This window comes from Oncorhynchus nerka, linkage group LG16 (assembly GCF_034236695.1).
Source record: "Oncorhynchus nerka isolate Pitt River linkage group LG16, Oner_Uvic_2.0, whole genome shotgun sequence".
Taxonomy (NCBI): Eukaryota; Metazoa; Chordata; class Actinopteri; order Salmoniformes; family Salmonidae; genus Oncorhynchus; species Oncorhynchus nerka.
The window spans coordinates 30734622-30751084 of NC_088411.1; the positions used below are offsets into that span (position 1 = coordinate 30734622).

Sequence of the window (16463 nt, forward strand, 5' to 3'; positions counted from 1 at the left end):
CTCCTTTTCCAAACGGAAAATAATTCAATCATGGGAGCAGCTGAGAAGCAGCATGGGACAGGAGAGACTGAGTGGGTTGGCCATTCTGTCCATTGAAAACACCAGGGCCAGGACCATGGATTTGAATGCCATAATCAACGAATTCACAGAGCGCAAGTCCCGTCGAATGCCAATCAAATGAGTAAGCTTATATTTTTAAAGGGCAGGCTACCCAGACAGCCTATATAATTAATTTACATTGCTTGTCAATCTACGACTATGATCGATCTGTCTTTGGAAACCATGTTCTGGTGCACAGCCGCTGAGGCATTTCATTGTCATCATAGCCTATACATTTAACTAGGCTATAAGAATAATAGTAAGCACATACACATCATATACTGTTAAAAGACATGCTGCCATTTCAGACATCTGTTTGAATGCTCCACTTGGTTGATTTTCTGGTGTTTTTGCAATAGGCCTCTGCGGGAGGCAGATCATTTGAAATAGCGGTATGTCAGTTTTGACCCCCTGCATAACTTCAGCGAACATGTACTGGGTCATCAGCTGTGTTTCAGTGTCTGTCAAAAGATTGATCTATATATTTATGTTTTATAATATAGGCTATTACCTATTATTTGCAGATAAAATAGGGTGGTTTCTGACCGCTTTGTGCTTCTGTGGTGCTGATCGACTTATATGGGTTAATTTCTGACCACCGTCCATGGTGCTGAATGTATTGGCTATATTGCGGCTTCTCTGGTAACAGCTTCAAATGTGCCCTTACATTAGGTTCTGCTCTGCTGTTACAATGCTTAGTAATATTAACGCACAGCCTTACCAACAAAATTATTTAAATTTTTAGGGAAATATTGGTGGTGACAGGGGACTAATGTTTTTGGGCACCTGGACCCGTCATGATTAAGCTACGCTACTTGGCATGGCAATGGCCATGGTCGGTCTATCAGCACAGCTGAAATTTGTCTGACCGCTAGGAAAGAACATTTGAGGCTCCCATCTTGGCGGTGGAGAGGATTTTAGTGTTTTAAAGCCAATTTCCTGCATTCTACACATTTCTTCAGTAGCTTAGAGACATTTTTCAATTTAAAGCAAATTTCCTGCAATTCTACACATTTTGCCTTGGAGCTGAAATACAGGAAATTTGCTTAAAAGTGGAAAAATGTAACTTAATGCACTTTACCATTGCTAATGCTGTGTTCTTATGCTCAAAAGTTGTTAGTACTCAAATATTTAAAATGAAAAAAATATATAGGTCTATTATCTTTTCTACACTGAAAGTGTTTTTACATTGCAAAAATGTATAAAAACATTTTAAATGGTTTCACACTGCAGCCCACCCAAGACGTTTCTATGCAGAAAGAAAACCGGAAAGTTTGGCTCAATATGTTAATAATACACCTGATTTTTAAAGGACAAACTAAAATATCACATTTACATAAGTATTTTACTCAGTACTTCGTTGAAGCACCTTTGGCAGCAATTACAGCCTCAAATCTTCCCTTGACCCTGACTAGTCTCCCAGTCCCTGACACTGAAAAACATCCCCACAGCATGATGCTGCCACCACCATGCTTCACCGTAGGGATGGTGCTAGGTTTCCTCCTGTCATGAGGCTTGGCATTCAGGCCAAAGAGTTCAATCTTGGTTTCATCAGACCAGAGAATCTTGTTTCTCGTGGTCTGAGAGTCCTTTAGGTGCCCTTTGGCAAACTCCAAGCAGGCAGTCATGTGGCTTTTACTGAGGAGTGGCTTCCATCTGTGCAATCTACCATAAAGGCATGCTTGGTGGAGTTCTGCAGAGATGGTTGTCCTTCTGGAAGGTTCTCCCATCTCGACAGAGGAAGTCTGGAGCTCTGTCGAGTGATCATTGGGTTCTTGGCCACCTCCCTGACAAAGTCCCTTCTCCCCTGATTGTTCAGTTTGGCCAGCTCTAGGAAGAGTCTTGGTGGTTCCAAATTCTCCATTTAAAAATGGAGGCCACTGTGTTCCTGGGGACCGTCAGTGTTGCAGAAATGTTTTGATACCCTTCCCCAGATCTGTGCCTCAACAATCCTGTCTCGGAGCACTACGGACAATTCCGTCGACCTGATGGCTTGATTTTTGCTCTGACATGCCCTGTCAACTGTGGGATCTTATATAGGCAGGTGTGTGCCTTTCTAAATCATGTCTAATCAATTGAATTTACCACAGGTGGACTTCAATCAAGTTGTAGAAACATCTCAAGAATGATCAATGGAAACAGGATGCACCTGAACTCAAGCAAAGGGTCTGAATACTTATGTAAATAAGGCATTTCTGTTTTCTATATTTTATAAATGTTCAACCATTTCTAAAAACAGTTTTCGCTGTCATTATGGGGTATTGTGTGTAGATTGATTAAATTAAAAAATGTCCAATGATAGAATAAGGCTGTAACGTAACAAAATGTGGAAAAAGTCAAGGGGTCTGAATACTTTTCCGAATGCACTGTATGTACACAATCAAAGAGGTTAACTATGGTCATGTGGATTGTGGACTGTATAGAGAACATGTCTATTCAAACCACATAGTATAATCTCAGTGGTACCCGGTCCACTAAGTCATGGCTATCAATGTATTATAATCATGTCTTGACCTATGCAGCCTTATGCCATATGTTTATAAAGGACCTAAGCCATATGTTTATAAAAGGACCTACGTGACCTCCCCAAAGCATTACTTAAAAATGTAAGATAATTGAGTTAATGGCAGCAGGCAGTACACCGGTCAGCTTTCAAATTGGAGTTAAGGCATCCGCATGCTTCCCAGACGAAACAGTTTGAGCATATATTATGACGACACTAAAGTTCTTGTTCGTTTTTTTCACCAGTTGTTCGGCCACACATTTTTTCTTGAGGCAAGCCCAAATCGGTGATTGGTCAACAGTTGGAATTCTTCAGTAAGGTCTTTGTTGTCGTTCAACGAGAGAAGACTAGTTTTCATGCACATTTTGTCATTTAGAAATACTGCACCAAACATCTTAGTTAGATGTACGACAAATCTCCTCAGCAAAAACGTTGAAATCAATGACAGATTTCTTGAGTCATCTTAGATTAATTAAGACTATTTTGAGGAAGTGTATACTGGACAAACCGTACTATTGACGCTTTTTTCTCATTTTTCAAGCGAATGTCTTTTAAGGGAGTATGCGAGCACTCGTTCGGGTCGCCTAGCCGACTTTGGCTAGCGAAACTGAAGCATGCTGACACATTTACTCAATGAAAGGGGGCAGCACTGAGCGAGCCTGCAACATCACTTCCTGTAGTAGCTCAAACTGCGCATGTTGTGTCTCCATGAGATGTCATCTTAACCAACTTCGTTTGGCCTAAATGCACTATTGAGTCTTCACATATGAATCAATGGTTTAGTCCATTCATATATAGTCAATGACATGCACGCAAATAACACACACACACAGACATACAAAACACACACACGTGCTTGTCTTGTAGTCCTGACATCAATTCTAAGAACAGCAGGCAAGACACCTTATATGGTATCTAGTGCCATACAGACTTTAATCCATTGAGCTAGCCAACAATCTGCCCTGGGGTGCGTCCCAACAATCTCTCCTTCCTCCTGAAGTGAACATTCATTCACTACTCCACACACATTTTAAAGCATTGAATTGTTAAAAGGCATGGCCTGGATATACCAGGTATTTCCTTTCAAATCCATGAAAGTGCACACTTCTGGGAGAAAGGTTATGTCTCTACCTCTACTGGGGGGTGACATAGTGAAGACATAATAGGATCACATGCCAGGCCATAGAGATGGATAGAGGGTGCACTTGCCACAAAAGCCTTTTAGTGTGGGCTGGGATTTCACAATTGTACTTCCTATGGGCAAAGATAGGTGTCCTCTATCCATCTCTAGAGACCCTTCTCACTGACTAAGTGGACAGGGGGAGGGCTGAAGAGAGTAAATGAGGAAGGGAGGAGGGAGAAATAGAGTTAACAGGGCAGAGGCATGTTATGCACTGGACCACTACTAGTCTGGTCTGGTTCCTTTGACACACTTTCTTACCGAAGGTCCGGAGTGACTGATAAATGATAAGACCAATCAAGAAGATAATGTAAAAAGGTATAAAATAACACCATTTGTGATAGAAATGGACAGAAGTGCTCGATAATCACCATTTTTCACGGTCTTCTGGGTTATAAATATATATTCCCAACAAAGAATATGTAGCAGAATTTTGGCAGGCAGGAATCTGAAAAAATATAATACTAAAGTTTTGAACTTGATACCTTGATGGTTAGGTAGTCCTATATGGGCTGTTGAAAGTCACCTGGTACCCTGCAGTACTCTGTGGGGTAGATAGATGTGTTACCCCTAACACCAGCCCTGCATGTACCACTAACTCTAACCCCCTAGCCCTGTACTTAACCCTATACTATACATACCTTGATGGGCAGGTAGTCCTGTGTGGGCTGCTGAAAGCCTCCAGGTACACTGCAGTACTCTGTGGGGTAGATGAGGGCTGTAGACCTCAGGATATGATGCAGCAGGTTACAGGCCAGGGTGTAGCCCTGTTTACACTTTAGATGGAGGGTCAGCTGCAGGATCTGAACCAGCTGGGTGCTGTAGGGGAGGATCTTGTCCCCGTCCACACGTGTCACCTGGGGACAAAAAGGTTAGGAGAGAAAATACAGACTGCACCTGTGTTCTGTTCATTAGGGCACAATTCTTTTGATTTATTTTGCTACGGAAAACAAAAAGAAGCTTTCTTATCAGATCACATTAGGTCAGTAACTCCCGCATTTCAAAAATGTTTTCCTGTTTGGTGTCTACTGACAGATGAAGGGAACAAGAGAGTCTCTCAGTCCAGTCGGTATGAACACAGGATGATGACCTCACCTCTGACAGTAGCTGAAGGTTCCATAGTAACTCCTTATCCAGTTCCTCCTCACTCAACACCTCTTCATCTGGAAATCATCAAGAACAACACGACAGAGATAGTGAGATACTCTGAGGCCAACTCAGAACAAGGACCCAATGATTCCCACTTCTCCCCAACTCTAAGTCCTCCATAGCAAATCAGCACACAGCATCATCTTGATCAAATCATGGCTTGATTAAATCAAGATTTGAATTTATAGCCCTGCACATAAACGGAACACACTTCCTACTTAGTGAATACTTACTGACAGCGATCTGGTTTATGGCATTGCAGCAGTGTGGTACAAAAAGCTTCAGAGACTGTGCCGGGTGACACTTGGAAGCTGCTCTGCACATGTCAGCCACCATCCTGCCAGCCACACGTGTCTCAAAGATGTTGGTGGTGGCAAAGTTGAAGACCTTCTCCAGAGCCACCTGAGTACAGCCAGGAGAAACAAACGGTTGAGTGTGAGTGAGTGAGTGAGTGAGTGAGTGAGTGAGTCTACCTTGAAGATGTCTATGGAGCACTGTGTGAGGATGGTGCTGAAGGTAGAAGATAGTCCCAGCTCCACCAGGCTCTCCAGATGGGTCATCTTCTCTGTCTCTGTCTCCTCTCTGGTCTGCTCTAGAGTACTGCTGTCTATCAGGGCAAAACACCTGGACAGAGATAAACACATACACAGACACAGTTTAGAACTGCTATGCTGTTCCACTGATGACATGTATGCATACATAGGTTACATACATCACCAAAAGTATGTGGACACCTGAACATCTCATTCCAAAAATCATGGGCATTACTATGGAGTTGGTCCCCAATTGACTGCTATTACAGACTACTCTTCTGGGAATGCTTTCCACTAGATGTTGGAACATTGCTGCGGGGACTTGATTCCATTCAGCCACAAGAGCATTAGTGACTGATGTTGGCCGATTAGGCCTGGCTCATAGCCTGCATTCCAATTGATTCCAAAGGTGTTTGATGGGATTGAGGTCGAACGATTATGATTTTTCAACGTCGATACCGATTATTGGAGGACCAAAAAAAGCTGATTCCTATTCACACATTTGTAATAATCACAATTACAACAATACTGAATAAACACTTATTTTAACTTAATATAATACATTAATAAAATCAATTTAGTCTCAAATAAATAATAAAACATTTTCAATTTGGTTTAAATAATGCAAAAACACAGCGATGGAGAAGTAATAGTGCAATATGTGCCATGTAAAAAAGCATTTAAGTTCCTTGCTCAGAACATGAGAACACATGAAAGCTGGTGGTTCCTTTTAACATGAGTCTTCAATATTCCCAGTTAAGATTTGGGTTGTAGTTATTATAGGACTCTCTATCTATACCATTTGTATTTCAAATACCTTTGACTATTGGATGTTCTTATAAGCACTATAGTATTGCCAGCCTAATCTCGGGAGTTGATAGGCTGGAAGTCATAAACAGAGCTGTGCTTCAAGCATTGCGAAGAGCTGCTGGCAAACACAGGAAAGTTCTGTTTGAATGAATGCTTATGAGCCTGCTGCTGCCTACCACCGCTCAGTCAGACTGCTCTATCAAATCATAGACTTAATTATAATGTAATAAACACACAGAAATACGAGCCTTTGGTCATTAATACGGTCAAATCCGGAAACTATCATCTAGAAAACAAAACGTTTATTCTTTCAGTGAAATACAGAACCGTTAAGTATTTTATCTAACGGGTGGCATCCATAAGTCTAAATATTGTTGTTACATTGTACAACCTTCAATGTTATGTCATAATTATGTTAAATTCTGACAAATTAATTACGGTTTTTGTTAGGAAGAAATGGTCTTCACACAGTTTGCAACGAGCCAGGCGGCCCAAACTGCTGCATATACCCTGACTCCCTAGTTTCCCTAGTTAATATTGCCTTGCTAACATGAATTTCTTTTAACTAAATATGCAGGTTTAAAAAATACATAAGGCAGGCAGGCATTGATGTTTATGGTTAGGTACATTGGTGCAAAGACAGTGCTTTTTTCGCAAATGCACTTGTTAAATCACCCGTTTGGCGAAGTAGGCTGTGATTCGATGATAAATTAACAGGCACCGCATTGATTATTTGCAATGCAGGACAAGTTAGTTAAAATAGTAATATCAACAACCATGTGTAGTTAACTAGTGATTATGTTAAGATTGATGGTTTTTTATAAGATAAGTTTAATGCTAGCTAGCAACTCACCTTGGCTCCTTGCTGTACTCGCGTAACAGGTAGTCAACCAGCCACGCAGTCTCCTCGTGGAGTGCAATCTAATCGGCTATAATCGGTGACCAAAAATGGCAATTACCGATTGTTATAAAAACTTGAAATCGCCCCAAATTAAATTGGCCATGCCGATTAATCGGCCGACCTCTAGTCAGGACTCTGTGTAGGCCAGTCAAGTTCTTCTACACCGATCTCGACAAACCATTTCTGCATGGACCTCGCTTTGTGCACAGGACCTTGTCATGCTGAAACAAAAAATGGCCTTCTCCAAACTGTTGCCACAAAGTTGGAAGCACAAATTTGTCTAGAATGTCATTGTATGCTGTAGCGTTAAGATTTCCCTTCACTGGAAGGGGCCTAGCCCGAACCATGAAAAACAGCCCCAGACCATTATTCCTTCTCCACCAAACTTTACAGTCAGCACTATGCATTGGGGCAGGAAGCCCTCTCCTGGCTTCCGCCAAACCCAGATTTGTCCGTCGGACTGCCCAGAGGTGAAGCGTAATTCCACTGCTCCACAGTCTAATGGCGGTGAACTTTACACCACTCCAGCCGACTATTGGCATTGCGCATGGCGATCTTAGACTTGTGTGCGGCCGCACGGCAACGGAAACCCATTGAAGCTGATGTTGTTTCCAGAGGCAGTTTGGAACTCGGTAGTGAGGGTTGCAACAGAGGACAGAAGATTTGTACATGCTTCAACACTCGCGGTCCCGTTCTGTGAGCTTGTGAAATAACCAAAACCACTCATTTGAAGGGGTGTCCACAATACTTTTGTATATATAGTGTACATTGACTTCATTCTCCATACTCATACCTGTCCATGAACTGAAGAACAAAGTCCTCAAACTCTGCAGAGGCTGAGCACATCTCTCTCTCCACCTCTGTCAGGTCACTCCTTTCATGAACAGCAGATGAACAGTCCACCAAAGGCACAAGAGTCGCAAACGTAGCAATGAATTGGAATGTTATCTGGAGAAAGGAGGGAGAGCAAAAGTTAGACCTGCAACACACACACACACACACTTCCAAATTGATGACAATCTAGGCCTACGAGAGCTTCTTCTTTCCCCTGAACTCCATTACCTACCATGCACTTGCTGAAGTCGTTGGGGTCGACCCCGGGAAGGGCCCGCATGAGAAGGGGCAGCATGTGTGTGGGGCCCTCGGGGAAGCGCTGGCCCCCAGACACCAGGCTGCGAGCCACACCGATCATACAGCTCAGGGTGGCAGTCAGTTGGTGGGGCTCTGTCAGTGTCTCCATAGCAGGGTAGGTTCTATAAAGAGAGCACAAGACAGAATTGAGAAACATAATGTCAAATTCTGCCAAAAATATTGTGATATGATATTTTGGCTATATTGCCCAGCCCTAAGACAAATAGCTTTGTTTAATGTGTTTGTGGTATTTGCCTTAGAACTTTAGTTAATCTGCCTCTTGGAATACAGAACCCCATTCCAATTCTTCCCTCTGTATCCTCTACCCAGTGTTTCCCATAGATTAGCCTATTTTCCAGGCAGAGTACACAAGTCCCGATTTAACATTCAGGGAGTCTAAAGTTAAATAGAAATCAACTAAAGGGTTGAAGGCTTTAGGCATTGAGGGACAACAGATGTTGTGGGGCCCGCCCCATCTATACAATGAAAGAAGAAACACTGCCCATCCACTAATCAGACAGACAGTTTCATTTGACTCACTTCTCCAGCACTGGTGGTATGACAAGTTCGGGCCTCATGAGGGCCAGGTTCTGCAAGGCCTGAGCAGCGTCCAGACTGCCTGTCTTACTGAACATGGCCAGCAGCACCGGCTGCATCATACTCTCCACGAACGCCGTGATGTCCGCCTCTGTCATCTTGTGGCTGTCCGGTACCGGCGTGAGCCACGTGGGTTTCCGGTAGCGCTCCCGGTGGAGCCGCCGCACCACACTGGCCGGGAGGCGCTGCAGCAGCTTCATCAACTTCATCTGGGGATAAAGAGACAGACCGGTGTGAGGACATGAAAACAGAGACCGGTGTGAGGACATGAAAACAGAGACCGGTGTGAGGACATGAAAACAGAGACCGGTGTGAGGACATGAAAACAGAGACCGGTGTGAGGACATGAAAACAGAGACAGGTGTGAGGACATGAAAACAGAGACAGGTGTGAGGACATGAAAACAGAGACAGGTGTGAGGACATGAAAACAGAGACAGGTGTGAGGACATGAAAACAGAGACAGGTGTGAGGACATGAAAACAGAGACAGGTGTGAGGACATGAAAACAGAGACAGACAGGGTTAGAGAGACACTGGCTGAGAGACCGGTGGGAGGACAAAGACAGACCGGTGGGAGGACAAAGACAGAGACCGGTGGGAGGACACTAGCTACACTAGTTCATTTAGCAGACAAGATCTGCTTAGAATTCCGTGGCATTATTTTATAGTAGAAGAATAGAATTGAACAAAGCTGAATAAAATCGAAAGGATATTTTCTGTCATGCTGGAGGATGTTGCAGGCAGCAGAACGTTCTCGACGGCGTCTCCAGACTATGTCACGTGCTCAGTGTGAACCTGCTTTCATCTGTGAAGAGCACAGGGCGCCAGTGGCGAATTTGCCAATCTTAGTGTTCTCTGGCAAATGCCAAATGTCCTGCACGGTGTTGGGCTGTAAGCACAACCCCCACCTGTGGACATCGGGCCCTCATACCACCCTCATGAAGTCTGTTTCTGACCATTTGAGCAGACACATGCACATTTGTGGCCTGCTGGAGGTCATTTTGCAGGGCTCTAGCAGTGCTCCTCTCCTGCTCCTCCTTGCACAAAGGCGGAGGTAGCGGTCCTGCTGCTGGGTTGTTGCCCTCCTACGGCCGCCTCCACGTCTCCTGATGTACTGGCCTGTCTCCTGGTAGCGCCTCCATGCTCTGGACACTACGCTGACAGACACAGCAAACCTTCTTGCCACAGCTCGCATTGATGTGCCATCCTGGATGAGCTGCACTACCTGAGCCACTTGTGTGGGTTGTAGACTCCGTCTCATGCTACCACTAGAGTGAAAGCGCCGCCAGCATTCAAAAGTGACCAAAACATCAGTCAGGAAGCATTGGAACTGAGAAGTGGTCTGTGGTCACCACTTGCAGAACCACTCCTTTATTGGGGGTGTCTTGCTAATTGCCTATAATTTCCACCTGTTGTCTATTCCATTTGCACAACAGCATGTGAAATGTATTGTCAATCAGTGTTGCTTCCTAAGTGAACAGTTTTATTTCACAGAAGTGTGATTGACTTGGAGTTACATTGTGTTGTTTAAGTGTTCCCTTTATTTTATTGAGCAGTGTATAATTCACAAGTGATAGGCTAATATTGTCACCCATCAACCTATTCCTGATTTAATTTTGTCTTTACGTATACTAAATAATATATGTGTGACATTTGGTTTGATTTAGAATGGACCATTATCATGCACCTGTCTCTAAACTGGGGCAGCGGGAAAAAAATACATTTCGTTGATGCAATTAAATAGTGAATGAAGGACACTTTTCCCTGTGGTTTATTTTCATGCAAGTCAGGTAGGCTATACTTAATATTAGGAAAGTTGAGAAATAAATATAGTAGGCCTAGCCTATACAAAGCTGATCCTCCTCTTTTTAATAAAGGCCATCATTCTGTTTTTTTCATGCTATTGCATAGCCTATAGAAATGTTGGCAACATGAGCTCATGGGCTCTCGTGAAGTGTTTGATTAGATTATCGAATACATTTGCATTGATGTCAGAGTGACACCCATCCGTAGCACGCGCTCCAGCAGGTGTATCTCATTGAGCATCCCTAAAGCCAACACCTCATTCGGCCGCCTTTCGTTCCAGTACTCTGCTGCCTGTGACTGGAACGAATTGCAAAAATCGCTGAAGTTGGAGACTTTTATCTCCCTCACCAACTTCAAACATCAGCTATCTGAGCAGCTAACCGATCGCTGCAGCTGTACATAATCTATTGGTAAATAGCCCACCCATTTTCACCTACCTCATCCCCACAGTTTTTATTTATTTACTTTTCTGCTCTTTTGCACACCAATATCTCTACCTGTACATGATCATCTGATCATTTATCACTCCAGTGTTAATCTGCAATATTGTAATTATTCGCCTACCTCCTCATGCCTTTTGCACACATTGTATATAGACTCCCCTTTTTTCTCTACTGTGTTATTGACTTGTTAATTGTTTACTCCATGTGTAACTCTGTGTTGTCTGTTCACACTGCTATGCTTTATCTTGGCCAGGTCGCAGTTGCAAATGAGAACCTGTTCTCAACTAGCCTACCTGGTTAAATAAAGGTGAAATAAAATAAATAAATAAAAATTAGAGGGACAATAGAGTGCTGAGTACCAGGCAGTTAAAGTTTTGAAGGCTACTAATGACCATCAGCAGCATCAGAGCTTGGAGAAGCCTAATTACCCTGACAAAACGGTCATGTGGAATTTGACTGCCTTCATGACACATGACCGCCGGTGTGGCGGTAATACAGTCACCGCAACAGCCCTAGTCAGGACAGCATGGCCTTAGAACCAATAATCCATCAGGACAGCATGGCCTTAGAACCAATAACCCATCAGGACAGCATGGCCTTAGAACCAATAACCCATCAGGACAGCATGGCCTAAGAACCAATAACCCATCAGGACAGCATGGCCTTAGAACCAATAATCCATCAGGACAGCATGGCCTTAGAACCAATAACCCGTCAGGACAGCATGGCCTTAGATTGTGCACAGTTTCATCTCTATATAAAGACCGACGAACTAAGATCTGAAATGTCTGTCACAGATCCAGCTCCCTAAGTGGCTGACGGAATGTCAAATGTCAGGCCAAAGTCATTTTATTAATCCTAAACAAACCCTGTGTCTTTCTATGTCACTTCAGTGATGACCATTACATTACACAATTACACAATACAACTTTTGCCAAGCCAGGACACATAGTGCCCTCAAATTGGACACAGGTCCCAAGAACGTCAGGTTGTCTGTACACATTCACCTACTTGCAATAAAACCTCAACATCTGAGGGGTCAGGAGAGAATCTCACGAGTTGCTGGGGGTTTCCCAGCAACAAAACGGGGTCACAAACAACTCTCCCTCCAGACCTGGGTACAAGAACTAAATCTTTCAAATACTTTTAAAGTTCACTTTAGCTGGAGTGCCAAATGAGCAGGGTGTGCACTTTTATGAGCATTCTATTGCGTCAGAAAGGCTCAATCGAGCCCAGGTTTAGTATTTGTAATGGTATCTGAACCCAGGTCTATGTCCCTCACCCATAAATAAAGATTTGTGTATGACTGAAGACACTGCCTGTAGCCAGAGGCTCTGGTCTGATGACGGAGGGGGGGGATGTTCCTAGAACAGAATGGCGTGTGCCCCCGATATCAGGTTAACCTTTAATAGCACGGCTGGTTGCTGCCTCTCTCTCATATGTCATCAGGGTGTTATTTCTGAACTAACAGTACTAGCAGATCCTGTGCCTTCCAAAGAAGGCATCCACAGGAAGTGAGAGTTCCAGTGACTCACCAGCCAGCGTCCATGGTTGGATGGGTGGAAGAAAGATGTGATGCTGTTGAAAAGGCCACTGAGCTGTGCCTGGGCTTGCTTACTGGGGCCTCCCTGCAATCACAGAAACAGATGCTTAACAGATGCTTAACATTAAATATATATATATATATATATATATAAATATATATATATATATATATATATATATAAACACTCAGCCAAAAAAGGAAACGCCCCTTTTTCAGGACCCTGTCTTTAAAATTCCAAATAACTTCACAGATCTTCATTGTAAAGGGTTTAAACACCGTTTCCTATGCTTGTTCAATGAACCATAAACAATTAATGAACATGCACCTATGGAAGGGTCATTAAGACACTAACAGCTTACAGTCGGTAGGCAATTAAGGTCACAGTTATGAAAACTTAGTACACTAAAGAGGCCTTTCTACTGACTCTGAAGAACACCAAAAGAAAGATGCCCAGGGTCCCTGCTCATCTGTGTGAATGTGCCTTAGGCATGCTGCGAGACATAAGGATGAGGATGTTGCCAGGGCAATAAATTACAATGTCCGTACTGTGAGACGCCTAAGCCAGCGCTACAGGGAGACAGGATGGACAGCTGATCGTCCTCGCAGTGGCAGACCACGTGTAACAACACCTGCACAGGATCGGTACATTCGAACATCATACTTGCGGGACAGGTACAGGATGGCAACAACTGCCTGAGTTACACCAGGAACGCACAATCCCTCCATCAGTGCTCAGACTGTCCGCAATAGGCTGAGAGAGGCTGGACTGAGGGCTTGTAGGCCTGTGTAAGGCAGGTCCTCCCCAGACATCACCGGCAACAACATCGCCTATGGGCACAAACCCACCGTCGTTGGACCAGACAGGACTGGCAAAAAGTGTTCTTCAGTTGTGGTTTTGTCTCACCTGGTTGGATTCGCATTTATCGTCGAAGGAATGAGTGTTACACCGAGGCCTGTACTCTGAGCGGGTTCAATTTGGAGGTGGAGGGTCCGTCATGGTCTAGGGCAGTGTGTCACAGCAACATCGGACTGAGCTTGTTTTCATTGCAGGCAATCTCAACGCTGTGCGTTATGGGGAAGACATCCTCCTCCCTCACGTGGTACCCTTCCTGCAGGCTCATCCTGACATGACCCACCAGCATGACAATGCCACCAGCCATACTGGTCGTTCTGTGCGTGATTTCCTGCAAGACAGGAATGTCAGTGTTCTGCCATGGCCAGCGAAGAGCTCAGTTCTCAATCCCATTGAGCACGTCTGGGACCTGTTGGATCGGAAGGTGAGGGCTAGGGCCATTCCCTCAGAAATGTCCAGGAACTTGCAGGTGCCTTGGTGGAAGAGTGGGGTAACATCTCACAGCGAGAACAGGCAAATCTGGTGCAGTCCATGAGGAGGAGATGCATTGCAGTACTTAATGCAGCTGGTGGCCACACCAGAACCTGACTTACTTTTGATGTCAACCCCCCCATTTGTTCAGGGACACATTTTTCCATTTCTGTTAGTCACATGTCTGTGGAACTTGTTCAGTTTATGTCTCAGTTGTTGAATCTTGTTATGATTATACAAATATTTATACATGTTAAGTTTTCTGAAAATAAACGCAGTTGACAATGAGACGCCGTTTCTTTTTTTGCTGAGTTTAAATAGATTTCCATTGTTCTTTTCCTTAACCTTATTTAGGGGTACTATGGCGTCTTGTTAAAGTATTTTTATGGCACGTGAACAAGTACAGTGAAATGCCTTTCTTCCAAGCTCTAAACCCAATAATGCATGAATCAATAACAATGTCAAACTAAAAATAACTTAAGGTAGAACAAAAACACATGAGGAAGTACGTAATCATACTACATACAGGGTCAGTTCCAGTACCATATTTGCAGTGTGCAGGGATACTGGAGTGAGAGGGGTAGATATGTACAATATAGGGTTAAGGTGAGTAGACATCAGGATATATGATGATTGTATATGAGTGGGTGTGGCTGTGTCAAGTGTCCATATAAATGTATGTGCATATTATGTGTGTGTGTGAGCTAATGATGGAGTGTGTGCGTGTGTTTGTGTGTGTGCGCGCGAAGGGCCCTGCATAGACTGTGCAAAATTTTTTTTTTTAAATATATACAATGCAAGGGTCAATTCAGATAGTCCATGTAGCCATTTTGTTAGCCATCTTATGGCTTGGGGACAGAAGCTGGTTCAGGAGCCTGTTGGTGTCAGAGTTGATGCACTGGTACCGCTTGCTGTGCGGAAGCACAGCCATACCAAGCAGTGATGCAGCCAGTCTATATGCTCTCAATGGTTCAGCTGTAGAACCTTTTGAGGATTTGACGGCCCATGCAAAACCTTTTCAACCTCCTGAGGGGGAATAGGCGCTGACGCCCCTTCTTCACGACTGTGTGCGGACCATTTTAAGTGCTCGCCTCTTGTTTCCCTCAGCCGTAGCTTCAGGGTTATCTACGATATCCCTTTAGTTTAGCACCAACCTCTCTGATAAACTAGGGCTTAATAGTATTGCATTGTATTACAGTACCCCCCCTAAAATACATTTACTTCATTTCTATAAGCCAATTATACATGAAAAAAATGTAAATGAACTTGGAGCAATAAAAAGGATTGATTGGGCAGCACAGATTGTGTACAGTGACTGACCAGTAAAGCTGAGACCCAGAGGACCACGTGCCCGACGTCGTAGGCGTTTGTCAGGTATCTGGGAACCAGCATCTGACTGGTCCCCACCGGGAGGTTCAGACTACGTAGGATTCTGGTGAAGATCTGGAATCATAAAGGAGCAAAAAGTGTGAAAATGAATACATTATATTGTTCTTTCATTGAATGTGTTGTCCAATGCAGTGGTTCCCAACTTCAGTCCTCGAGTACCCCCAAAAGCATATATTTTTGTTGTATCCCCGGAAAAAAACGCCTGATTCAACTCATTGAGGTCCTGATGATTAGTTGACAAGAATCAGATGTGCTTGTCTGGGGCTACAATAAAAATGTGAACTGATGGTGGTACAGAAGGACAGGAATTGGCAACCACTGGCAAATTACATTCTGATCACAGGATACAGTGCATTCGGAAAGTATTCAGACCCCTTGACATTCCCCACATTTTGTTACGTTACAGCCTTGTTCTAAAAATGATTCAATCGTTTTTTCCCCACATCAATCTACACAATACACAAAACTCCAAGCGGGCTGTCATGTGCCTTTTACTGAGGAGTGGCTTCTGTCTGGCCACTACCTTTAAGGCCTGATTGGTGGAGTGCTGCAGAGATTGTTGTCATTATGGAAGGTTCTCCAATCTCCACAGAGCTCGGGAGCTCTATCAGAGTGACCATCAGGTTCTTCGTCACCTCCCTGACCAAGACCCTTCTCCCCCGATTGCTCAGTTTGGCCGGGAGGCCAGCTCTAGGAAGAGTCTTGGTGGTTCCAAACTTCTTCCATTTGAGAAATATGTTGGCCACTGTGTTCTTGGGGACCTTCAATGCTGCAGATATATTTTTGGTAGCCTTCCCCAGATCAGTGCAGAGACACATTCCTGTCTCGGAGCTCTACGGACATTTCCTTCGACCTCATGGCTTGGTTTTTACTCTGACATGTACTGTCAACTGTGGGACCTTATATAGACAGGTGTGTGCCTTTCCAAATCATGTCTAAATCAATTGAATTTACCACAGGTGGACTCCAATTAAGTTGTAGAAACATCAAGGATGATTAATGGAAACAGGATGCACCTGAGGTCAATTTCGAGTCTCATAGCAAAGGGTCT

General features: G+C 43.9%; 1 protein-coding gene across 1 annotated transcript in view; it reads right to left on the reverse strand.

The window, feature by feature from the left end:
• LOC115120905 (proteasome activator complex subunit 4A) overlaps positions 1 to 16463 on the reverse strand; it is a 70072-nt gene that overhangs the window by 25345 nt on the left and 28264 nt on the right. The window contains 9 exon segments of the mRNA XM_065002584.1: positions 4424 to 4639; positions 4878 to 4945; positions 5165 to 5333; positions 5405 to 5555; positions 7969 to 8123; positions 8242 to 8428; positions 8847 to 9112; positions 12689 to 12781; positions 15344 to 15466. Of these exon segments, the coding sequence (XP_064858656.1) occupies positions 4424 to 4639; positions 4878 to 4945; positions 5165 to 5333; positions 5405 to 5555; positions 7969 to 8123; positions 8242 to 8428; positions 8847 to 9112; positions 12689 to 12781; positions 15344 to 15466 (1428 nt within the window).